This window comes from Somniosus microcephalus, chromosome 1, assembly GCF_052327205.1.
Source record: "Somniosus microcephalus isolate GS21.2 chromosome 1, FLI_Smic_1.0, whole genome shotgun sequence".
NCBI lineage: Eukaryota > Metazoa > Chordata > Chondrichthyes > Squaliformes > Somniosidae > Somniosus > Somniosus microcephalus.
In genome coordinates, this window is record NC_140987.1 from 94,557,614 (window position 1) to 94,584,781 (window position 27,168).

The 27,168-nt window shown below is 45.9% G+C and overlaps 1 protein-coding gene across 1 annotated transcript in view; it reads right to left on the reverse strand.

Moving 5' to 3' along the window:
• Positions 1-27,168, reverse strand: part of slc1a1 (solute carrier family 1 member 1) — an 86,659-nt gene that overhangs the window by 40,168 nt on the left and 19,323 nt on the right. The window contains exons 2-4 of the mRNA XM_085984174.1: positions 7,702-7,842; positions 4,914-5,006; positions 4,369-4,483 (exon numbers count right to left, since the gene is read on the reverse strand). Of these exons, the coding sequence (XP_085840300.1) occupies positions 4,369-4,483; positions 4,914-5,006; positions 7,702-7,842 (349 nt within the window). The remainder of the gene's footprint in view (positions 1-4,368; positions 4,484-4,913; positions 5,007-7,701; positions 7,843-27,168) is intronic.

Sequence of the window (27,168 nt, forward strand, 5' to 3'; positions counted from 1 at the left end):
GCTCAGAGACAGTCAGGGGCAAAGCTGACTGGGCACACGCCACCCCCTACAAGACGAAGAGACTTCAAAGTAACATTGAAGCAGAAATTAAGAATAATTTAAAGTAGATAGGTGGGGGAGGGCAGGGAGGAAACACTATTCCAAATGAGATCAAAGCAGAGTAGAAGGTAGTCAGCATGTGAGCAATATCACAGAGACTCAGAGATATATGCATGAACTGGGGACCAGCAAATGGGTCACAAAAGGAGGTAAATGTATATTAAGATCTACATATATAGCATTAGAAATAAGATGTTGAATATAGAGGCTGTTGTGGCAGCAGGGAATTGCAGTGCAGTAGAAATATCAGCAACATGGCTAACTCCAGAAGATGGGAATGAGTTTACCATTCAAGGGTGTAATGTCTTCAGAAAAGATAGAGCAGATAGCATAGGATGTGGTGCAGCCTTACATGTCAAGGACACTTGGAAGGTTAATGAATTCATTCCTACAAGAGGTAGAAAGCTACAAAATGAACTAGTCTGCTTGGACATGCATATAAAAAAAATCCAAGCTAACACTAGGGGGTATGCTTTGGACCTCCAAGTCAGTGCAAGAAGGAAGACAGTTCACTCTATGAAGAGATAGGAAGGATATGTGGGAACAGAAAATTTGCTTTAATTAGACATTTCAATCAACCTGTTAAAATTTGGAAAAGCTAAGTGGTTTAGAATGAGTTGGTAATTGTGATGCATGATTGCTTGTTGATCTACAATGTGAGAGAAACCACAAGGAGTAATGCTAATATTCACCTGGTATACTTAAATGATTAAGTTCAACATGATCTGGGATTCAGGAAAAACAAAATCAGGAACTAGTTAAATAGCTTTAGCAGGGCTAATTTCAATGAAATGAGGGAACATAAGCAAATAGATTGGGGGCAGTTGTTCAACAACACTTCAGTTTAGGCCAAGTGGAACACCTTTAAAAGTACAGTATAATGCTAAGCTCTTCGAGTCTCTTCGCCGGGAGCAAGTGGAAGCCAAGTGCACATGTCAACCCAAGCACCCCACCCACCTGCCCCTTCAACCACCTGTCTGCCCCACCTGTGACAGAGACTGTAGGTCCCGCATTGGACTCATCAGTCACCTGCAAACTCATTTTTAATGTGGAAGCAAATCATCTTCGGTTCCAAGGGACTGCCTAAGAAGAAGAATGCTAAGCATACAGGAAAAGTACATATGTAAAACCAATAGATACAGACTAAATAGGCATGATCCTAAATGGATTAACAAAACAATCAAAAGTGAAATAAAGAGGGAAAAGTCCTCTATAGATCTGCAGAGAGAAAAGGGATGGGCTTCACTGGAATGAACCTAAGAACATACAGAAACATGTTAAAATGTTGATAAGTGGTGAGCAGGGACCTAGAGAAAAACAAAGGGAGCAATTTTAACCCTACCCGCACAGCAGAAATCAATTGGGTGGGTAGTTAAAATCGCAAAATACATATCTGCCGGAAATCAACCAACAACTCAACATTCTGACTTTTAACCTGCTCCCCTGAGCAGGCAGAAGGGACACCCGCTGAAAGTTGGTGGGGTCCTTCTTTGCATGTTGAATCCTGATGACGGCATTGAGACCCGACTGCAATTTTAACTGGTGGCCTGAGTGGAGAAGCCACTATAACTTTTCCACCAGGTGAAGACAGCGGGAAGATTAGCCGGGGCCAGTAATGTTTTTTTACTTTCCCTGTATGCCACGAGGAGCAGGAAAGCTCCACTAAGACCCACAAAGAAAGCTATGGCTCTGCCCGTTTTCCAGGCATGGATGGGGCCTAGCAAGTGGCTGCAAACCAAAAGGGTAAGTTTCATTTTTTTTTAGTTTAATTTGGTGTCAGGGGGAGCAGAAGTGCTCCTCCTGGTTCCACAGCAGTCCTGATGGCTGCGTTCGGATCCCCCTCCCGGTACTGACCTGAGGACTGCTGCCAGTGAGGCAAGCAGCCCAAAAGTGGTTGTCTGAAATTGGCAAGCTGCCTGTGAAAGCGCGGCAGACGCTGGCAGCTCGCCCGCATTATTTAGATGAGGTTTGAGGCTCGATTTCTGGCAGGCCATGGGCCTTCTAGTCTGGCCCCGTATGTCTACCCCAACATGTCCAACCAATGTAGAGCAACAATCAACAAAGCCAATAGAATGTTGAACTATATAGTGAAAACAGTAGAATACAAGTCAGAAGAATTCATGACCAAACTTGGTAAGACCACACGTTGTGATACTGGATCCAGTTCTGGTCACTGAAACACAAGGGAGACATTAAAGTGTTGGAGGCGGTGCAAAGAAGAGCCAAAAGATATATCTCTGGGGTTAGGAGCCTGAGTTATGAGGAAAGACTGAAGAGATGTGGGCTTTTTAGCCTAGAAAAGAGGTGATCTTTAAGTGGTATGTAAGATAGTTAAGGTAATAGAAAAGGTAAATCCAGACTATTACTCTACATAAACCATGAATGTAGAACAACGGCCCAAATTAGTAAAAGGCAAATTTAGGACTGATAGCAGGAGGTTCTTTTTCACGCAAAGAGTGAGCAACACTTGGATGGACTTCTGGTAGGGTAATGGAGCTGAGAACCCAGGAATAATGCTGCAATGGGGGACTTTGGGGTCATTCTGGATGGACGAGTTAAGATGGGTTGAATGGCCTTGCTAATCCATAATTATTTCATGATCTTGTGAACAGTGGGGCCTACCCAATGAAGGAGCTGGCACCTTGGAGCAACACCCTGCTGCTTTGAGAAGGGGAACCAAAGGCCGGTGGAGCCAAAAATGACAAGGTTCAAATTTTATGTTTGCTTTCCTCCTGAAACACAAAGCCCTCAATGCAACAGCAATTGATCCCTCTGGGATCAAATGCCATTTGCACCTGTACTTCTGGGGTCCTTAATAGCTGTCAGCAGACTTAAGTTCTACTGGGCAAAACAGAGGCCTATCTGGATGGATTACTGTGGTAGCCTCAGACACAGCCCCAAACTATGCCAAGATTTAAGGGATGGCCTAAGAAGTGCTCACTGTCCTGATGAAATGTGTTGCCATTGTAGTGATCGAGTTTGATCCCATTTCCTAACCTCCCTGGTCTCATCTTATGATTTACATCACACAATTTATACCCTTCAATCTTTAAAAACTGCACTCTGCTCCTCACAGCAATGAACGTCGTCAGACTCAGGTTACTAACAGTTTTTAATATGCACCAGCCCGCACTTTCGAATCCGTTTCAATTGGACCACTTTGGTTTCCACACTTTTTGGTGCAATCTTTCTTTCTGTTTCCGCACCAGAGGTTTGATTGTCCCATTAGCCTTTGAGCTGCCTGGAATGCATGTGAATTCTGGCAAATGTAAGAAAATGCCTATTAATGGTCTAATGATTCCTTTGACAGTTCCATTTCCAGGCTGAATGGTCCCGAGGATAGTGTTGCTCACATGATCCAAATGACACCTTTCTGATTTAATTAACACTTTGATACCTTAAGTTGAAGACAAAAGCCACCTTCTGAAAACAAGACACATTTTAGCTGTGTAGTGATCTTAAGCTGTTCCCAGCCTTCACATTATATTTGTAAAGAGCACAAAGTAGTAATTTATATTAATACATAAAACTAATTCTGCCTCTATCTACCTAACTATAGTGACAGTACATGGAATTTGTCACAGATGTGTTGATTCCTTAGCTGCGAGGGGAATGTTGTCTGTGGAAGGTAGACCAGGGCTGAACAGTAGGGATGTGAGAATGGATGAATATTGTGGAATTTTGTTTGATAATTTTTGAAGATTAAAGGGTATTTATGCTTTCTTACCTCCTCAATATGAATATTTTGAATACAAACAGATCAATTCTCCTTTGTTAAAACCTTTGTGATTTGTTCTGTTCATAAAAAAAATTAGCTTTTTTGTGTACTCTGAATTTCTGAGGTTGTATATTGATTTACACAACTGAATACAGCTTTAGTCAATTAGAAGAGCAAATACTTGAGCTTGGAGTGATGTCTGATATAATATATTAAATAATTTATTTACACCGTATTGATTCAAGGACTACCTGCTGGTGTTACAGCAGTTTTAGCATGAAACAAATGCATTGCAGCCCACTCAACCTGTATGAAACTTTTGTCTGTATGTTACCAATAAATATAATTTAAAAAAGACACATGCAATTGGTTAAATGCTAAACTGGCTAAAAAAAGTGATAGCTGTGACACTTTTACATGTGGTGTAATGGGGAGTGAAGTGCGGTTAAGCTGTACCCACACAAGATGTGGATGTTAATCATAGATAATGTATGTAGAGGTAAAGGTTTACTAATGGCTGCCTCTATGGCATATGTAAGTGAATTACTCACCTGAGGAGGTCTAACATGGCATCCACAGTGGTGACCTGTGGGGTACTTCCACTCCTGTCAATTTCTTCAGCTTTTTGGGAGACGCCAGGTTTGATGGTCATCACCAACACAATTCCTTATACAAAATAAAGTATATAATTTGTATGTAAGGCCAGCTTTTAAAAGTATATTTAAACTTTGTTCAGTAAATGAATGTTGATGGAATGAGGTTTGTACATAATTTATATTCATACATTTAATTGTGTATATTAAAAAATAAATCTCACGATTTAATGCTAGTAATGATCTCCAAGATATGCACATGTCTGTGTTTTACTTTTGAAGCATTTATGTAGCATGCTGTTTTACCTTGCGCAAAAATACTCACTGGGTTGCAAAATTTAATCTATGGGGAAATTGCTATTCTCCTCAGGATTCTTTTTGAGCACGTTTACAGTGTCGCTACACAGCGTGACCAGAATAATTTTTTATACTTCATGGACTTTCTAAGTGAAACAGTAAGAAATTTCACCATATATGCAATATTATACAGCATAGTTTATTACCTAGAATTACAGCAATAACAGTGGTGGAAAAATAATATACCACTGCCCGTACTCCGACTTTTCCAGAGACATCTGAATCCAAAGTAGCAACTCCTGTGGAGAAAAATTCAGGTGCTTAGCATAATGTTTTGCATATATCTACTGCACAAACATTTTAAATTAGTTATTTGCTAATTTACTTAAAATATGTAAAAGCAAATCTGTAGCCCACCTCTCTTAGTGCTCCAATGTATTGCACCATTGTTTTGTTGTCCAAATCTTTTAAAATAATACTTTATGAGTTCTTCTTTATTTAATATAACAAAGTAAGAAAGCACTAGCATTCATGTAATGACTTTCATGATCTCGGGATGTCACAAAATGCTTCATAGTCACTGTAGTCACTATCATAATGTAGGGAAATGCGGTGGCCAATTTGCACAGAGCAAGGTCCCACAAACAGCAATAAGATAAATAACCAGATCATTTGTTTTAGTGATGTTAGTCGAGGGATAAATGTTTCCTAGGATGCCAAAAGAACTCCCCTGCTCCTCTTCGAATAGTGCCATGGGATCTTTTAAATCCAACTGAGAGGGTGGATTTAAAAAATCTAGGGGGAAAAATTCAGTTGCTTTGCGCCCCCCCATTAGCGCCCTAAGAGGGCACTAACGGGGAGCAAAGCAACTAGCGCCCGGGCGTGGCGCCACCAACGCCTCCCGCAAAATTCAGCGGGAGGTTAGCAGCGGTGGTAACCGTTAGTGCCTCGTGGCGCTGCGCCGCCGGCGATGACATCATCGCCGTGTGCAGCACCCCGGCCGCAATCTTCGGTAGCGCCCCTGGCTTACCGTTGGACACTATATCCGCCAGTGTCAGGGGGGCCTACCTGCAGCCGGGGCGGCGCTAATTAAAGGCGAGGTGCTAGGCGGACATTTTTGTTGCTGGCCGCCATCCAGCACCTGCCCCCGTTGCAGTCTCCGGCCTCCTGACCAGCACCCCCGCGGAGTGCCGGCTGTGCTCCATGAGCCCAGCACTTCTCTTGAGTGCCAGGCTCTTTTGCTGGCACTCCGATCCCTGGTGGCCCAGCTGGGCCCTGGGTCGTGTTGTGCAAGGCCCCTCCCCTTTAAGAAGGGGCGGAAGGCCTGCTGTACCACGGCACATAGCGCCGCGATATTTCCTCGCAGCGCCCCAAGAGGGAGGTGGGGCGCTTCCAGTAGTGCCCCGCTTCCCTCTTGGGGCGCTACCAATGAATTTTGGCCGCGGTGTTGCTAATTCTTTCGGGGCGCTAAAAGTAGCGATCCGGCGAAGTTAGCACCTCCTAATCTAAAAGACAGCACCCCCAACAGTGCAGAACTCCCTCAATACTGCACTGAAGTGCCATCTTAGATTCTGCACTCATGTCTCTGGAGTAGGGTTTAAACCCACAACCTTCTAACTCAGAGTAAGAGTGTAATGAAGGCTGCAGCTTTAAAATAATTGTAACATTAGAAACACAATTGAGATACATTCATATATAGTCAACACTATTGGATCACCTTATCACGATTTTACCAGCCCCGGGGAGGTGGGTTTGGAGGCGGGACTGCTGGGAAAATGGCAGAATCTGGGGGCGGGTACCCATCCTGCCCCCAACCCACCTCCGTGCCATCTTCCCAGGAGGCGGTTACCCGACTCGCGCCGGGTCCCGTCTCCTGGTGGCGGGAAGGGGATTACAGCCACTTCATGCCTGTTAACAGGTAGTTAACAGGCAGTTAAAAGGATTATCCCCATTTTTCCAGCAGAGGCGCGGGCTTCCCGATGTCGGAAAACCCCACCAGGGTCACCGAGGCGAGCAGTGGGTCTGCGGGGGTCGGAGGGGTCCAAAAGTGCGGTGTGGAGGTGAGTGATGGGTGCAAGTGTGGAGAGGTAAGTGTGTGAGGTGAGTGAAAAGTGATAGAAAATGTTTACTTACCTTTGTTTCTTCCTGCAGGCTTCAACAGTTGGGAACGTGGAGACTCTCGCATCTCACCGGCAGAGATGACAGATGGCTGCTGTATTCTCCAATGCAACAGCCATCTAATTTCTGCTCACAAAGGAGGTTTGATGAGTCTTGAATACAAGAACTCCTCAAACAACAGAGAATGTCAGTGTTTGACAGCTTCACAGAGCTGTCAAATGATGACAATTCATCAGATGAAACGTTATACGCTGACGTTCTCTGTAACCGGCTTCCCCTTAATTGGCCTGCTAAGCCCACTGGGCAGGCTTAACAAGGTCAATCAAGGGAAAATAACTTGGGTTGGCCACAATTCGATGGAGGCGGGACTAAAACCCGACAAGCGGCAGTCCCGCCTCCAACGCGCCCCCATTGACAAAATCACCCCCTTGGTTTCACTCTTACCTCTACACGAGTAGGTTGTGAGTTCAAGCTCTTCTCCAGGCCTTAAACATAGGTTGACAAGCCAGTACAGTCTGAGGATGGTTCAGATGAGATATTAAATTGAGACTCTATCTGCTTGTTTCAGTGGTTCAAATAGCAATGGGGTGTTCTCCTGGTGTTCTGGCCAGCATTACTCTTTCAACCAGTATCACCAAAAACAGATCAACTATTAATTTATCTCATTGCTGTTTGTGGGGTCTTGCTTATGCAAACTATTTACTCTGGTTGCAGGCATTGCACTTTGTTTCATTGTATGTGAAACACCTTACAGAGAATTACACCAGTAATGCATTTCACACCAATTAACACACATCGAAATAAAAATAGCAGGATTCTGAATCTCCCTGATTCCAATACTATCATTCAATAATGTGACTCAATAAGATTATTTACCTGTAATCATACTGGAGGCAATTAAAGGTAAAATAATCAGCTTCAGCATTCTCATCAGGATCTCTCCAGGAAACCCAAAGTAGAATTTGTCTAGGTTTGACAAAATGACAAATTCACGCACCAGAACTCCTGTCACAATACCTGGAAAGTAGAATATTATTAAGCTGGTAGAACAGCATTTGAGATTCTTTATCATTTCTAGAGACATTTGAAGCCTATCACATTCTGGGATTTTTGATCATATTTTACTCCACTGAAAGAATTTTGGAATTGATCTATGATGAAGTGTGGTGGTACAAAACAAAATGAATTCACACAGGTTTTTTTTTCAATACAAAGGACACAGGCTGCAGGAATTGAAGGTTTGTATTAAAGCCAGACAAGACAGTTTGTGGAATGTTGCAGCACACAGTCTATTTCAAATGAGGGCTCATTGTTTCTTCACAGACCTATTAGCCAGGATCAGTGGGGATGTTAAGTAATTCATAATCTTACCTCATATGACCAAATAATATTCAAAACCATTGCAGTGAGGACAATTCCATTCATGTAAATACCATGGGGGTATTTTTTAACTGACTGATAGAGCATAAAACCAGCATTGGGGTTCAGGCATTAGAAACCGCCCTATTCTCCTTTCCATTGGTTTGACAATACAGCTTATTACCCCCACCCCTATGCTCCTTGGAGCAGGATTAACAAAAAGAAGACAGTTTTTAAACAAAGGACAGCAAGGCATGGTTAAAAGGCAGGAGGTCAAATTTTGCAGTTAGATATTATCTAGAAAGAAAATAAGTCATCTCACAAAGGGGGCATGACAGGTTTATCTTTGTTTCTATTTTTGAGGAGAGAAGTCAGATTGAGCTAATTAAGTATAATGTGCTTTGATTATTATTCTGTATGCTCACTTATTTTGTGTTAAATTAAGCAGCTTAATGATTCATATCTGGCCGTATCTCACCAAATGTTTCATAGAAACATAGAAGATAGGAGCAGGAGTAGGCCATTCGGACCCTCGAGCCTGCTCCGCCATTCAATGAGATCATGGCTGATCATCCAAATTCAGTACCCTGTTCCTGCCTTCTCTCCATATCCCTTGATCCCTTTAGCCTTAAGAAATATATCCAACTCTTTCTTGAATATATTTAATGAATTGGCCTCTACTGCCTTCTTTGGCAGAGAATTCCACAGGTTCACCACTCTCTGGGTGAAGAAATTCCTCCTCATCTCTGTCCTAAATGGCTTACCCTTTATCCTTAGACTGTGACCCCTGGTTCTGGACTCCCCGACCATCAGGAACATCCTTCCAGCATCTAGTCTGCCTAGTCCTGTTAGAATTGTATAAGTTTCAATGAGTTCCCCTCTCATTCTTCTAAACTCCAGCGAGTACAAGCCCAATCGACCCAATCTCTCCTCATACTTCATTCCTGCCATCCCAGGTATCAGCCTGGTGAATCTTCGCTGCACTCCTTCCATGGCAAGAACAACTTTCCTCAGATAAGGCGACCAAAACTGCACACAATACTCAAGATGTGGCCTCACCAAGACCCTGTACAACTGCAGCAAGACATCCTTGTTCCTGTACTCAAACCCTCTCGCTACGAAGGCCAACATACCATTTGCCTTCTTAACCGCCTGCTGCACCTGCATGCTTACTATCAACAACTGGTGCACAAGGACGCCCAGGTCTCGTTGCACTTCCCCTTCTCCCAATCTATTGCCATTTAGATAATAATCTGCCTTCCTGTTTTGGACAGCAAAGTGGATAACCTCGCATTTATCCACGTTATATTCTGCCCAATCACCCAACCTGTCCAAATCATACTGGAGTTTCTCGTCATCCTCCTCACAGCACACACGCCCACCCAGCTTTGTGTCGTCTGCAAACTTGGAGATATTACATCTAGTTCCCTCGTCTAGATCATTAATATATATTGTGAATAGCTGGGGTCCAAGGACCGATCCCTGCGGTACCCCACTAGTCACTGCCTGCCACTCGGAAAAAGAGCCGTTTATTCCAACTCTTTGCTTTCTGTCTGCCAGCCAGTTCTCTATCCAAGTCAATACCTTGCCCCCAATCCCATGTGCCTTAATTTTACATGCTAATCTCTCATGCGGGACCTTATCGAAAGCCTTTTGAAAATCCAAATACACCACAAATAAGGGTTCTAAATTGGGGGAAGGCCGATTTTAATATGATAAGGCAGGATCTGGCCAAAGTGGACTGGGAGCAGCTGCTTATAGGAAAATCCACATCAAAACAATGGGAGACTTTCAGAAGGGAAATTGAGAGAGTACAACGCCAACATGTTCCTGTAAAGGTCAAGGGTGGGACCAACAAGCAAAGGGAACCTTGGATGACAAGGGATATACAAAAATGCATTAGAAATAAAAGGGGGGCTTTTAGCAGTTACAAAAGACTAAAGACGGAGGAAGCCCTAGAGGAGTATAAAAAGTGCAGGGGCATACTTAAAAAAGAAATTAGGAGGGCGAGGAGGGGCCATGAAATAACACTGGCGAGCAAAATAAAGGAAAATCCTAAGATGTTTTATAAGTATATTAAGGGCAAGAGGATAACCAGGGAAAGGGTAGGGCCCATTAGGGACCGAAGTGGCAATCTGTGTGTAGAGCCAGAGGATGTAGGCGTGGTTTTAAATGAATTTTTTGCATCTGTGTTCACTATGGAGAAAGACGATGCAGACATAGAAATCGGGCAAGGGGACTGTGACATACTTGAACATATTAGCATCGAGAGGGAGGAGGTGCTAGCGGTTTTAGCAGGCCAAAAAGTGGATAAATCCCCAGGCCCGGACGAGATGTATCCCAGGCTGCTGTGGGAGGCAAAGGAGGAGATTGCAGGGGCTCTGACACTAATTTTCAGAACCTCTCTGGCCACAGGGGATGTACCAGAGGACTGGAGAACAGCTAACGTAGTACCATTATTCAAGAAGGGTAGCAGGGATAAACCAGGGAATTACAGGCCAGTGAGTCTAACATCTGTGGTGGGGAAATTATTGGAAAAAATTCTGAGGGACAAAATTAATCTCCACTTGGAGAGGCAAGGATTAATCGGGGATAGTCAGCATGGCTTTGTCAAGGGTAAATCATGTCTGACAAATCTGATCGAATTTTTCGAGGGGGTGACTAGTGGGGTGGATGAGGGAAATGCTGTGGATGTGGTTTACATGGACTTCAGTAAAGCTTTTGACAAAGTCCCGCATAGGAGACTGGTTAAGAAGGTAAGAGCCCATGGGATCCAGGGTGCCTTGGCGCGTTGGATCCTAAACTGGCTGAGTGGCAGGAGGCAGAGGGTGATGGTTGAAGGTTGCTTTTGTGACTGGAAGCCTGTGTCCAGTGGGGTACCTCAGGGATCGGTGCTGGGTCCCTTGTTGTTCGTGATCTACATAAATGATTTGGATGAGAATGTAAAAGGTATGATCAGTAAGTTCGCAGATGACACGAAAATTGGTGGGGTGGTAAATTGCGAGGAGGAAAGCCTCCGGCTACAGGACGATATAAACGGGTTGGTCAGATGGGCGGAAAAGTGGCAAATGGAATTTAACCCTGAAAAGTGCGAGGTGATGCATTTTGGACAGACAAATAAGGCAAGGGAATACACAATAAGTGGTAGGACCCTAGGAAGTACAGAGGGTCAGAGGGACCTTGGTGTACATGTACATAGATCCCTGAAGGCAGCGGAGCAGGTAGATAAGGTGGTTAAAAAGGCATATGGGATACTTGCCTTCATTAGCCGAGGCATAGAATATAAGAGCAGGGAGGTTATGATGGAGCTGTACAAAACGCTGGTGAGGCCACAGCTGGAGTACTGTGTGCAGTTCTGGTCACCTCACTATAGGAAGGATGTGATTGCTTTGGAGAGGGTGCAGAGAAGATTCACCAGGATGTTACCTGGGATGGAGCGCCTCAGCTATGAAGAGAGGCTGGACAGGCTGGGGTTGTTTTCCTTGGAGCAGAGAAGGCTGAGGGGGGACCTGATTGAGGTGTACAAAATGATGAGGGGCATAGATAGGGTAGATAAAGAGGAACTTTTCCCCTTAGTGGGGGGGTCAATAACAAGGGGGCATAGATTCAGGGTAAGGGGCAGGAGATTTAGAGGGGATTTGAGGAGGAACTTTTTCACCCAGAGGGTGGTTGGAATGTGGAACTCAATGCCTGAAAGGGTGGTAGAGGCAGGAACCCTCAACATTCAAGAAGCATTTGGATGAGCACTTGAAATGCCATTGCATACAAGGCTATGGACCAAATGCTGGAAAATGGGATTAGACTGGACAGGGATGGATGGGCGGCGCAGACACGATGGGCCGAAGGGCCTCTTTCTGTGCTGTAAAACTCTATGACTCTATGACATCCACTGGTTCTCCCTTATCTATTTTACCAGATCCATCCTCAAAAAATTCCAGTAGATTAGTGAAGCACGATTTACCTTTTGTAAATCCATGTTGACTTTGTCCGATCCGGTCACTTTTTTCCAAGTGCCCTGCTATTACATCCTTTATAATGTACTCTAGCATTTTCCCCACTACCGATGTCAGGCTTACCGGTCTGTAATTCCCCGTTTTCTCTCTACCACCCTTTTTGAACAGTGGGGTAACATTAGCTACTGTAGGATTCGCAAAAATCCAGGTAAATACAGTCTACATTGTAAAACCCCTGAAATGGCCACATTTTATGAACACAAGATGGAGTTGACAGATCACATGACTCATTTCAGAAGGACATACCACTGCAGTATCTTAAAGAAACCTGAGTCGCCACCGATTAGAAGATTCCAGAACTGACTGCAATTGATATGGTAAAATGGTTACAGTAATAACGGAGTCAAAACAAAAGTATTTACACCTCAAGGTGTGTTAATTGCTAGCAAAACGCAAAACCATCTCTGAAATCGCAGAGCACAGACAAAACCTATTGGCCTAGAAATTGGGTTTTGGCTTAGCCAGGGCTTTAGCGCCGGAAATTAGTGCCGGCGCTAAGTCCCCTGCGCGCGCCAAAAATTCAGTGGCGCCGCGCCCAAACGGCTGCCGGCGCTACTGAAGGGTCTTAGCACCTGGAAAAGGGCGCTAACTGCCGTTTCGCGCCGCAATTCCGGCGCTGCGGCACCCGATGCGGTGCGGCAGGCTGGGGAAGTGCAGGCCTCCTCCTTCCGTTAAGGAGGAGCTGCCTGCACCCGGCCGCGGCCCGCGCAAATCTGCTTAAAAATGAGCCTGGCACCTCGGACAAGTGCCGGGCTTGCATCTGTTCCGGGGGTGGGGGGGGAGAGAAGTCCGGGGAGGGAGCTGCGGGCAGGCAGCCGGCGGGAAAGCGGCCGGCCGCCACGGGGCCTTTAATGCGCCGGCGCTAACTGCAGTAAGGCACCTCTGACAAAACGCTGGTTGCGGCTGCCACGGGCGAGGCGGCCGCAACTCAATTTCGGAGTTCGGGCGGGTTACCACGGCAACCGGGACGCTGCGCACACCGATGACGTCATCGGTGCCGGCGCAGCGCTACCAGAGCAACGCCGATTTAGGGCCCCAGGGAATTTCACTACTGGCCATAACTCCGGCGCAAGGCCCTCTAGCGCCTCAAATGAGGCGCTAAGGCTACTGAATTTTCAGCCGATTATCTGTACCAAACTCAGAGGGACACAGGACAGATCCCATTAGTTTCATTTACAAGACATTAAAATAAAGTACCCGCTTTTGTCAAAGCAGCCTGCCCATTACTTTAACAAAAGAAAACCCCTGATTTGGCGCCAAGATAAGGGCAAGAAAACAGTATAACTGTTGGGGGAAAAGAGACATTCAAAAAAAACAAACAGTTTCACACAGGCACGAGGAAAAAAGGCAGAGCGAGTGGAGAGGTTCGATTACGGTTCGAGGAGCACGGAGGGCCTACAAGTTCGAGCAGGAGAGCAGGTTCAGGAGCCGATCCCATAAGGAAGATTGGAGATCCCGGACGATACAGGAGCACCAAGGTCAAGGACAGTTTTAAAAACCCTGGTGAGCATAGAGGCCGAACTCCACCTAGCTGATCTAGTTGAGGCATACTGTAGAGACAGGAGGGTTTTTAATATTAAGGGCTTTGTAATTCGGGAGTGTTATTCATCCTTCGTTGTGCCGTGCGCTTTCTCCACCCCCGTTTTATTATATCGCTGATCTAGAATTGATGTATTATGATAGTCAAAGTAACTCTTGTGTGTTAAATTTTAGTTCCCATTGAGAGGCGTGTTCATGATTTTTGTCTGCATTGTTTCTTCATTCTCTATGTTTTATTCTCCTTAAAAATAAAGATACCTTTGATTTAAAACTTACCTTGTCTCACCTGATCCATTTGTCTTCCGAGTCACAAGTTGGGCCAACACATCAAGGTGGTCTGGCAATAAGCCCAGTGTCTAGAACCGGTGAGGGGGGAGCGCTTCGGAACCGCTCACGAGCAGTGTGAAATCAAAAACCGATCTCGCACACCACAAGCTCGTTAAAACAACCCCTTACACTACCCTGCTAATGTTACTTCTCAGTCTGCCTTCAAAAAGATTGGACAAGCGTGCAAGGACACATGCAAAAGACACAATATCCACTCCGGACCGCAAGGAATTCATATTGTTAGACCCCTAGGTTAGGCTATTGTATAATTAGATATTGGACAATATGGGCACACTTCAGAACATAAGACACTTCGGGCTAGAAATTCGTCTCGGGCGGTGGCAGAAAGTGGGCGATATCGGATCGACCGGTCTTTACATGCAGTGCCTGATATTCAGTTCTATTACAGACAAGGGAACTGAATTTCAGGCATTGCATATAATGGGCGGCTGATCCGATACCGCCTGTTTTGTACAGTGGAGACATTTTAATAGTAATTGACTGTGTATATTAGTAAAGCAATAAAACTCATGATTCATTTTTGTACATTTTAAAGGCTTCGTGTATGCAAAATCAACAGTTTCTGAAGTCCAACTTGATGCAGATGACCTAAGAAAATGAATCAGTGATTTCAAGTATACTGCGAGCGATAAAGTGGCACATAAAAATAAACAGAGTCTCGATGAGCAAAGAGGGCAGAATGCTGCCAAACAAATCGTTGACATTGCAAACATCAAAATTTTCAAACTGCCTGACATTTTAAGAATAATAATTGAGCCAACACCACGGGCTGCATTTTCAGGCCTCCAGCCAGCCAGAAACAGAGCGTTAGCGCACCAAAAATCTGGGAAAAACCTACCACTCCCTGCCCCCCCCCCACCCCACCCCCCAGATTTCATCATTGCTGTGACCTTGGCACTCCTCTCCCCAGGCAAACTACTGGGTCGCCACAGTGACCCCGAGTCAGGCAGTAAGTCAGTTAAAATGCAAATTGGGTACTATGATGTACCTAGGACCCCAAATACCATTTTAGGAGAGCATTGGGTGGAGCGTGCACTGCGCATACTTTGTCCAGTATCAATTGGAGGTCCAGCTGAAGAGGATCCCTCAGGTAAGTCTGTATCTATTTTTGTGAGTCTGGAGGAAATTTTAACTTTAGGATCCGCCGGGAGTGGGGAGAGGGTGGGGAGCCCAGTAGGGCGCGGGAAATCTGGGTTACCCCGCAGACTGAGGAGTTTTAACGCCATAGCATGCGTGTGACATCACTGACAGGTTCCCCGCCCAGATGACAGCTTGGCTTCCAGTAGGGCTGGAGAAGAGGCCGCAGCCCCAGGGAGGTATGATCCCGGGGTGGTCTGATTCCCGACCCCGGAAGGGGGTCTTGTTCCTGGCAGGTCCAACACTGGGGGGATCCAAACTCCAATCCTGGGGGGGGGACTGATCCCAAGGGAGGTCTGGTCCCCGACCCTGAGGCAGGTACGATCTCGGCAGGGGCGGGGGGGGTCTGGTCTCCAAAACCGAAGGAAGGGGGGTGGTGGCCGTCCAATCCCCGAGGCTCCGATTCCAGGGGGAGGTTTGTATGGGGTGGGCTGATGGTGGGAGAGCTTAGGGAGCCAGGGAGAAGCACTCCTGCTCTTTCTGGCCCATGAGGAATGCTGCCCGAGGCTGTCCTCACCTTGCTGTAGCTGCCGGGATTTCTTAGACCCTGGAACCCTGGCCGTCTACAGTAAAAACTGTAAAGCAGGTTAAAGCCAAGGCTTCTAGCCTCATTACCATATTTAAAGTGCCAACCCCCATCCTGGGAGCTGGTTGGCTGCCCGCCCTCTATCTGATCTCCGTTAAAACCGGAAATGGGCGGGTTGGATGCGGGCTGGGTCAGGATTCAGATTTTTAACACTTTAACCTCCCAATCAACCCAAATCTGCCCATTTTTGGGGGTTAAAATCCCCCCCCCCCAGGAGTGGCCAGCGTGCTCCTCTGGTCGCCAAAATATTGTAGGTACCACCCCCCCCCCACCATTCCACAGTCCGCCGGCCTGCGCCCCTGGTCAGTCCCCCAAAAGTCCAAATCTTCCTCCAACCCAATTTTCCCTTTAAGCTGTGCAGCTGCATGGCTGCGCAGTGCTCTCGACGTCCTGTGCAGCCAGTGAACCGGCTTTTAAATTGAAGAAAGCACGTGTGCGCGGAATTTTGAAAGGGCCGCGCATCCCGTTAAGGGGCCGTGTGGCCCAAAATAAAATTACATGGCACATTGCTCCCACCTCTTCTGAGACTTCAGGTATTGGTAAGTGAGATATAGGTTTTCAAAGCTGCTGAGTAAGCAGTAATGTCACAGTAAGTTTTATCATTTGATTTATAGCATGCTGGTCAATGATATTTATTAATCCTTGCCAATCTCATGTATAATGCTCTTTGTCCTTAATTGTGTGCTGTGAGTGCAGCAGACACATTTATTATTAGCCCTCTGTCATCTACACAAGCCTCATGGTAAAAACATTGCAGTTCATGTATAATTAAAAATCAATAAAAATATCCTTTCATCTCCCCAGCTGATGTTTGCACATCCTTGGAATTATTCCAAGACTCAAAAGAGGAAAACAAAGAGATGACAAAGACAATGTTGAGATGTCTGGCAAGGGGATACACACCACAGTGTTTGAATACAAGAGATCTATTAACCAGTCCACAATCTATACACTTCAGCTGCAGGGAACATATGTTTGACGGGATCTTCCACAGTTTTGCCTCCAGATAGTGTCTTGCAAACCGTCAATTCCAGTATCATTCTGACAGTGACTTTCAATTTAATCTCAAGGTCCTTAAGCTATAATCAACAACATTAACTTGTATTTATATAACACCTTTATCATAATAAAGCCTTCATTATCTGGTCATTCACTCATTTGTTGTTTGTTGGATCTTGCTGTGCGCAATTTGGCTGCCGGGTTTGCCTACATAACAACAGTGACTGTTCTTCAAAAATAATCCACTGGTTATTAATAGCTGTTAAAGAAAGGAAATTTTTCTTCATTTAACCTGAAGTTGAAAAGAGAATCCCCACTGTACCTTTTACTATTTCCTGTACCAGCCATCTTTGTAGCCTGTGTCAAGAATGGTGAATTAATGAGTTTCAACCAATAACATTTTTTAATGAATATTGGTTAGTTTTGTTATACCCTGTAGGAACAGTAAACCTCATTTCATGTAGGACCCCAATAGCCAGCACACTTTCATCTATTAGTCTAGCCGGGAGTCAAGCCCAGGTCTCACATGTGAAATGATAATGTGCTAACCCACTGTGCCATCCAGCTATCTTCTAAGCAATTTCTTAAATCTCACAGTATTTCCCCCTTGGTAGGCTCAATGCTACCAAATGTTCATTCTTTAGTTTTGCCATTAAATTCTCTTTTCCATTCTTTTTTTTTTCAGTCAGATTCTCAGACTTCAAGCCTTCACGGCAACAACCTCAATCTTTATCTGTTCTTGTATTCATTTAATTTTCTATCTTTGGATTGTGTTAAATTTCTATAAAAGTACTTGACAGTTTCCAATTCATTATTTTACTAAATAAATTACAGGTATTCAGTGGTGTATGTGAACGTTACATTCTGTACAGTCCAATCAGTTTATGTTATTTACTGCTGTCCACTGTATTATAATCCTTGTTATATCTATTTCTAAGCAACCTTTCTTGGGTGCCCATTAATCAGGTGCCTATTCACTCGTGGGTTCATCTTGTACATGATGTTATTTTCTCCAGGTGACTTGCACTGTAACAAAAGTGAATTAAAATGCTTCACCCTTCATCATGCCATAGTTTGAATATAGAACAAATACACTTTAGAGCTGAATTTCCCATTAAAGCTGTGATGGTGCTATCTTCAGTACAAACTCAGCACAAAAGGGTACAACATGATATAAATCTCCAATGCTGGCTTGCATTTTAAATGTATTTAAACTGCATGTATATAGAAATGCAGAGTGATGACCTGAGCAAAACTGGATACTGAGCACAGCACATCTCGGAATGTATGCAGCCAGAGGCGGCCTTAGGACCATGCAATTACACAGGATCCCCCACCAGCTATAGGCCCCATGTAGATCCAATGATATGTTTGTCTAGTAAAATATAGCGCCCAAAACCGAACGCTTGTGTGGGGCCCCAGCAAGGCAAACGCTGCTCCTGTATGCAGCTAAACATCTGTAAAACCCCAGCTTTAGATAATTAAACAACTTGGTGGGAAAAATGTTCTTTCTGCTTTGCCAGGAACAGAAATATGTTTATTATTTTACATCAATGATATGGGAGTCTCTGCTCTGCTCAGCACCAATTCTCAGTTCTCAATTTCAGCTCTAACTGTTTCTCGCTACTCCCTGGGGCAATATTCGTATGTGACATAAATCGGGTGGGTGGTCACTGGGTCGTGCGCTCGATGGAGTTGGTGAGGGGCCTGTCTCATTTTGTAGCAGTGACTAATTTGTAAAGGTCTTGTGACATCCTGAGGTTGTGAAAGACGCTAAATAGATGCAAGTTCTTTCTTGCTTTACATGTACCACACACTCTCATTCCGTGATGTGCTGTGCTCCAGGGTTCTGTTCCTTGCCGACTTGTTATACTCCATATAAATACAAGTTTTTTCTTTCTGTCTGTAATTTAAATCCAACCAGCAAGCTACTAGCCTATATCATGCTCCCTAAAGGCACATCTCTCTTACTCGCTGCACAGCCCTGCACTTTATCCCCAGCACTCTCAATCATCCCCTCCCCGTGCTTCCCCGTGTCTTTTCTCCAATCAGAATGGGACAGTTCATTGCACCTCATTTTGCTTACATTCACACGCTCAAAACCGGCTACTGCTTTTATAAGCTAAGCTAAGCTGCTTCATACATCTTTAAAGCACTTCAAGAGGGCACAGACTATTCCCATTCTTGCAGGAAAAGCTACCTCAGAACAGAAGGGAAAGTAAGAGAACAGGAGGAGATCCTGACACCAATGAAAGAGACTGCCATCAGCAGAGGGAGGGCACGTAGCATTGGAGCCGGCCAGGCTGGAGGACACACACAGATGTTTGGGCACCTGCCTTTCCTTTTCTCTTTCTACTTGTGGTGTCAGTCATGGTTCAGTTGGTAGCCCTCTCGCCTGTGAGTCAAGTCCCACTCCAGAGATTTGAACACATCATGTATTGTTGTTAAATTGACTTCTCTTCTGTAGATCCCAAGTTAAGGCAGCAGATTGATGCAAAAACGAATTAAGCTATTAAAATAAAAGCTGGTGGTAGTGATGCAAATAGTACACTTAAGGACTACTTGAGTTCTTATTAGATTAATTTGTAAATGAATATGGTACAAAGGTGCACAACATCAGTCGTAAAAAAAATTCTGAGCCATAATTTAAAATATATTTGTATAACAACCCTCGTTAGGTAAGGGTATTAAGAGTTATGGAACCAAAGCGGGTAGATGGAGTTAAAATACAGATCAGCCATGATTTAATTGAATGGCGGAACAGGCTCAAGGGGCTGAATGGCCTACTCCTATTCTTATGTTCCTAACTGATTATATAGTACTAGCTGGAGTACCCGGCATTGCCGAGGGAACTGAAGAACCCTCTGCCATGTTTATAAAACTGTTTATGAAACTGTTGGGATTGAAGAACTCTTCCTAAGCGAGAGAGGGGGAAGGAGAGAGAGAGAAAGGGGGAAGGTGAGAGAGAGAGGGAAGGAGAGAGAGAGGGAAGGAGAGAGAGAGGGGGAAGGAGAGAGAGAGGGGAAGGAGAGAGAGAGAGGGGAAGGAGAGAGAGAGAGAGGGGGATGGAGAGAGAGGGAAGGAGAGAGAGAGAGGGGGAAGGAGAGAGAGAGAAAAAGAGAGAGAGAGGGGGAAGGAGAGAGAGAGAGAGAGGGAAAGAGAGAGAGGGGGAAGGAGAGAGAGAGAGGGGGAAGGAGAGAGAGAGAGAAAAAGAGAGAGAGAGGGGGAAGGAGAGAGAGAGAGGGAAGGAGAGAGAGAGAGGGAAAGAGAGAGAGGGGGAAGGAGAGAGAGAGTGGGGGAAGGAGAGAGAGAGAAAAAAAGAGAGAGAGAGAGGGGGGGAGAAGAGAGAGAGAGGGGGAAGGAGAGAGAGAGAGGGGGAAGGAGAGAGAGGGGGAAGGAGAGAGAGAGAGAGGGGGAAGGAGAGAGAGGGGTGATGTGCCTCAATGAATCCGAGACTCGACGTTAACGGAGCAAAGCAAGGCTTTTATTAACTAAGAAAGTAATACACAGTGGAGAAGTGTCTCCCATCCAAAGATCTGCTGTACTGCCTGTGAGACAGTGCAGCCTGCTTAAGTAGTGGCCAGGTATGGGCGGAGCCCTACACACAATACAGTACCGGAGGGGAAATGAAACTGAAACTAAACTAAACACAGAGAATACAGTGCCTGAGAACACAGAGAATACGGTGCCTGATGAATGGCATATTTCATCACAAGGGGGAAGGAGAGAGAGAGACAGAGGGGGAAGGAGAGACAGAGGGGGAAGGAGAGACAGAGGGGGGAAGGAGAGAGAGAGGGGGAAGGAGAGAGAGAGAGGGGGAAGGAGAGAGAGAGGGGGGAAGGAGAGAGAGAGAGAAAAAGAGAGAGAGAGAGGGGTAAGGAGAGAGAGAGAGGGGTAAGGAGAGAGAGGGGTAAGGAGAGAGAGAGGGGTAAGGAGAGAGAGGGGTAAGGAGAGAGAGAGGGGGAAGGAGAGAGAGAGAGAGGGGGAAGGAGAGAGAGAGAGAGGGGGAAGGAGAGAGAGAGAGAGGGGGAAGGAGAGAGAGAGAGGGGGAAGGAGAGAGAGGGAATGAGAGAGAGAGAGAGGGGGAAGGAGAGAGAGGGGGAAGGAGAGAGAGAGAGAGGGGGAAGGAGAGAGAGAGAGGGGGAAGGAGAGAGAGAGAGGGGGAAGGAGAGAGAGAGAGGGGGAAGGAGAGAGAGAGAGGGGAAGGAGAGAGCGAGAGAGGGGAAGGAGAGAGAGAGTGGGGTAAGGAGAGAGAAGGGGAAGGAGAGAGAGGGGGGAAGGAGAGAGAGAGAGGGGGGAAGGAGAGAGAGAGAGAGGGAAGGAGAGAGAGAGGGAAGGAGAGAGAGAGAGAGAGAGGGAAGGAGAGAGAGGGGGAAGGAGAGAGAGAGAGAGGGGGAAAGGAGAGAGAGAGGGGGAAAGGAGAGAGAGAGGGGGGGAAGGAGAGAGAGAGGGGGAAGGAGAGAGAGAGAGGGGAAGGAGAGAGAGAAGGGGGAAGGAGAGAGAGAGAGGGGAAGGAGAGAGAGAGGGGGAAGGAGAGAGAGAGAGAGGGGGAAGGAGAGAGAGAGAGAGGGGGATGGAGAAAGAGAGCGAGGGGAAAGGAGAGAGAGAGGGGGAAGGAGAGAGAGAGAGGGAAAGAGAGAGAGAGAGAGGGAAGGAGAGAGAGGGGGAAGGAGAGAGAGAGAGAGAGGGGGAAGGAGAGAGAGAAAGAGGGGGAAGGAGAGAGAGAGAGGGGGAAGGAGAGAGAGAGGGGGGAAGGAGAGAGAGAGAGAGAGGGGGAAGGAGAGAGAGAGAGAGGGGGAAGGAGAGAGAGAGAGAGAGGGGGAAGGAGAGAGAGAGAGAGAGGGGGAAAGAGAGAGAGGGGGAAGGAGAGAGAGAGAGGGGGAAGGAGAGAGAGAGAGAAAAAGAGAGAGAGAGAGGGGGAAGGAGAGAGAGAGGGGGTAAGGAGAGAGAGGGGGAAGGAGAGAGAGAGAGGGGGAAGGAGAGAGAGAGAGGGGGAAGGAGAGAGAGGGAATGAGAGAGAGAGGGAATGAGAGAGAGAGAGAGAGAGAGGGAAGGAGAGAGAGGGGGAAGGAGAGAGAGAGAGAGGGGGAAGGAGAGAGAGAGGGGGGAAGGAGAGAAAGAGGGGGAAGAGGAGAGAGAGGGGGAAGGAGAGAGAGGGAGGGGAAGGAGAGAGAGAGAGAGGGGGAAGGAGAGAGAGGGGGAAAGGAGAGAGAGAGAGAGAGGGGAGAGAGAGAGAGGGAAGAGGAGAGAGAGAGAGAGAGAGTGAGGGAAGGAGATAGAGAAGAGAGGAAGACACCCCGGGTAAGGGGTTGGACTCAGAGCCCGGCCTTGGTGACCCGGAGCCCCCGTGCGCGGCGTAGCGCCTCAGGCCCGGCTCGAGTGACCCCAGCTCAGCTCCTGCTCCAGCCCGTCGCTGCCGCTCCCCCGCTCGATGTCTTTCGGGCTCTCAGGCTGCGCGGGTGTATCTGCGCTCCGGCCCGCCGCCGCTGCTCGCCCGCTCAATGTCTTTCGGGCTCTCGGGCCGCGTGGTTGTCTTTGTCTATGTCTGTGTATCTGTTTTCCCGCTCCCGCACTCACGGCAGGCTGCAGGATTAGGCCCTGCCCACACATGCCATGGAACATCCCCCGTGACGCACCGCGCTTCCCCCATAGGACTGGTCAACCATCACGTCACTCAACGCTAATGAGCGGATTTTGTCCATTTTTTGAAAGTTTTCTGTATACTGTCCGAGCAATTTTTGTCTGACCAAAATGTAAATACACCTGTGACACTCCCCTAATCATAAGCTTTCTTTTGATATAACATATGTGTAGGTACGCTCTATAACTTTAGAGTTTACCGCGGACATACACACAAACAGACAGACAAACTCATTATATATCTATATATATAAATAAGATGGTGTCACTTTGAAGAATAATGGTGGATTTAATATGCATTAATGTTGGTAATCCTACAATAATACAAGATTGTGAGTAATCAATGATTCCACAAATGCATGAGTAGAACATTAGATTTTGCTTGCCTTTTGCATGAGTTGTAATACGTTAATAACTTAGAGTAAGGCTTATTAGCACTTTCAATTGATAAACATTCTGTCCATCATGTGGACCATTTTGATCTTGCCAATAACAGAAGTTGCATTCCCATTCTATTACCTAGTATATGTTTTTTGTGTTTTATAAAATAAATTTTGTTAAGATTTTACCCAGAGAGTGGTTAGAATGTGGAACTTGTTACCACAATGAGTAGCTGAGACGAATAGCGTGGATACATTTAAGGGGAAGCTAGATAAACACATGTGGGAGAAAGTATTAGATATGCTGATGGGGTTAGATGAAGTAAGGTGGGTGGAGACTTGTGCAGATCATAAACACCACATAGACCATTGGGTCAAATGGCCTGTTTCTGTGCTGTAAGTTCTATATAATTTAGGCTGACACTCCAGAACAGTACTAAGGGGGTGCTGTGCAGTCAGAGGTACTGTTTTTCAGATGAGATATTAAACCGAGGCCCCATCTGCCCTCTTAGGCGGACATGGCACTATTCAAAGAAGAGCAGGGGCATTCTCCCGGTGCCCTAGAATCATAGAAAGTTACAGCACGGAAGGAGGCCATTTCGGCCCATCGTGTCCGCGCTGGCCAACAAAGAGCTATCCAGCCTAATCCCAATTCCCAGCTCTTGGTCCGTAGCCCTGCAGGTTAGAGCATCCCAAGTGCACATCCAAGTACTTTTTAAATGTGGTTAGGGTTCCTGCCTCTACCACCCTTTCAGGCAGTGAGTTCCAGACTCCCACAACCCTCTGGGTGAAGACATTTCCCCTCAAATCCCCTCTAAACCTTTCCCCAATTACTTTAAATCTGTGCCCCCTGGTTTTTGACCCCTCTGCTAAGGGAAATAGGTCCTTTCTATCCACTTTATCTATGCCCCTCATAATTTTATACACCTCAATAAGGTCTCCCCTCAACCTCCTCTGTTCCAAGGGAAACAGACCCAGTCTATCCAGTCTTTCCTCATAGCTAAGATTCTCTACTCCCGGCAACATCCTTGTAAATCTCCTCTGTACCCTCTCTAGTGCAATCACATCTTTCCTGTAATGTGGTGACCAGAACTACACACAGTACTCTAACTGAGGCCTAATTAGTGTTTTATACAGTTTAAGCATAACCCCTCTGCTCTTGTATTCTATGCCATGGCTAATAAAGGCAAGCATTCCGTATGCCTTCTTAACCACCTTATCTACCTGGCCTGCTACCTTCAGGGATCTGTGGACATGCACTCCAAGGTCCCTTTGTTCCTCTACATCTGGCCAACATTTATTCTTCAACCAACTTGACTAAATCAGATTATCTGGTCATTATTCAATTCAATTCAATTCAAATGCTTTATTGGCATGAAAGTTTACAGAGAACCATATTGCCAAAGCTTACATAGCAAAAAGGTACAGTTTTCCAGCATTCTGTAGGTGTCAATCGATTTGACATTTGTTGGGTACATACAATATTACTTTTAACAATATTAATTTTAAACAGTCTTACTTTTAAACAGTCCTCAGGTTGTGACATGTTGTTACATATTTGGCCCCAAGGTATGGTCTGTCTCCTTCTCCCAGGACTAATCTCAATTATTGCATTGCTTTTTTTGGGACCTTGCCCTGCACAAATTGGCTGCTGTGTTTCATACATTGCAACAGTGACCACATTGCAAAAGCATTTCATTGGATATAAAACCCTTTGGTATGCCCTGAGGTCATGAAAGGAGCGATATAAAAACTTGATACAAAAAGTTCTTATTATTTTCACTTAACTCTCTCACTCATATATTCCCATACTGTGCATGACAACCTGATGGTGCATTATGTTAGTGCTCATCTGCTACTGCTTACCCTTGCCACTACATGCTAACTCTTGTCCCTCTACCCTTTTCCTAGGTCCATCAGGCATCTTGGGCTTGCAGTCGCACAGACCTAGGGGAGAACCTGCTTAAGATGCACCGTCAGTCGCTCTTGCCTTCCAAGCACAGAAGTATATGATACAGATAATGAAATGGCGGAGTCTGCACTGGATGAATCACAAATGAGCAGGAGCAGTTGCAGATGGAAAGTACAGCCCAGGAAACAGCTCCCGGATGACAAGTGTATGTCCTAGCTCTACTGAAATGGACAGAGATGCAGACTTTATGGCCCAGCCTTTAAAAGAAAACTGCTTTCTGTGCACCAGCAATTTCTCAATGAAGTGGACTGTCTGCCAGGAAACACTGCATGGCATCGACACTCTGCAGTGAACCATGGAGCATGTGGTCACCTCGGTTGACACTACACCTGGGACCTCCCTGCATGAGTCTATGGCATCATTAATAGCATCTCTCAGGGATGTTCATACTGGGGCCGTGCAGCCTTTGAGCTCAACCACCTCTTCCACTTTGGACAGGCTGAATCTCCTCATCTGCTCTCCTGCAGATTAGTGGGAGTGCTGAGCCACAGCCCAATAGCAGGGGCAATCATACATTGGGAAGGGAACATGTTACCATCTCTCAGGATGACAGCATGTGTTGGCCCTCGTGGCTCACTCAACCAATGCCCACCCTGGTGTCGGAAAGCCAGCTTGGCCTGACTGCCACAGCAGCCACTGGATTTGCTGTCTGCAGCCGGGCCCTCTCAGACCCAAGCTCCTAGGGCTCACTGACCAGGAGCATCTCACAAGCCCTTGATTTAGCCGCAGCAGCCTTCTACCTTCCATGCTCAGACATTGGGGGAGCACCTATAGGAGCGCTAGAGTAGGAACGAGAGAATTTAAGATAGGCATTAGGGCTCACACCAGGCTGATAATTAATAAGGCAGTAAAATTATAATCCTTTCTGAAATCTTTGCATACAGAGAGGGTGAATGCAATTTATTTGGAAGGGGTATTGGTCATAACTATTAATGCAAGGGGGCTCGGATTGTTCAACTGAAGTGGTCTTCAATGTACTGCTGCCTCTGTCTTCTCTCCCTCATTATGCTAAAGGTCCTTGCCCAATCGTGGGTCCATATGTTGCCCTGTAGAGCAAAGTTATGCAAGATGGGTGTGACACGAATCTTGTCATTCATGTGAAAATGACTTATGTAATAATACTGGGCGGCCTGCTGGTGGCGCTGTCCAGGGAGAGTATAAATACTCGGGCATGGGCCCAGCTTGTGCAGGACATTCTTTAACAGGAACTAGTGAAGGACACAACTAGATCTCCATGTTGAAAAACAGTTGATTAAAGCCTTGTTTAATACTCAGACCAAGTGTCTAGTAGTTTTCTTACGTCAGGGTGCATTTCCCGCCCCCCCCCTGCTCAAAGTGGCATGTGAGTGGCTGGCTACCTGGTAGTCCCGTCGGAAGGCTCGGTGCATTTTGAGGACCGGCCTTATTTGCATCGGGTTGGTGGGCTATGCCCAGAAACCGAGCACCCAGGAACAGGCTGGCAGCTTCAGGCTGCTGCGATATCAGGTGGCATGGCCATCCTCTGGACTAGGAGAAAGTAAGTTCCTGAGGGGGTCCCCGATCTCTGGAAATGGTGGAGCTACAACGGCTCAGGCTATGTTTATGGAGCTTGGATGACCTGCTCCTCTTCGCCCCACAAAAATGAAGAGAAACTCACCTGCAGAATCTTCTTAGGCTGGACCACCCACCTGATGCTGTTCAGAGCATGCATGGTTCAAGTTCTGCCCAGCTTAATCTAAAAATGGCAATTGGAGTCCTGTGTACATCACGGGACCCTGATTAGAATTTTAAATGGACCTACTGCCTGACTCAGGGGCCACTCTGGCCACCCAATGGTAGGCCCAGGGAAACATTGCTGTGGCCACAATGACGATGGCAATGGAGTGGTAGGTCATTGTCCTCAATTTTCGAGGCGCTACTGCCCCATTTCCGCTGGAGGCCTAAAAATTCACCAAAATAGCAAGTTGCTATTATATGGAACACTTTGTTGGCTGTATTACAGGAAGCCACCAGACCTGCTTAGGCATCAGAATTATTGACGGGGGCACAGGAGTGCAAAATGACTCCTTAGTTATGGAAAGAAACTCATAAAACTGAATTTATTTTCAGTGGTGAAAAGATTGAAAGGGTACATGACCCAGGTGCTTGAAGTGCTGAGAAGCATAAAAGATGTAGCTATAAGCTGACTATTTGACTTAGACTGTGAATGCAGAAGAGAAGACACAGATTTAAAATTAAAAAGCCTCAAAGGAGACTAGAAAAATATTGTAGATATGTGAAATAGATTCCCAGAAAATGCAATTGAGTCTGAGTTTATTAGCTCCTTCAAAAAAAGGCTGAATAAATGCCTGATTGGAAATAGGATTAGACGCTAATGGGTTAGTTATAGAT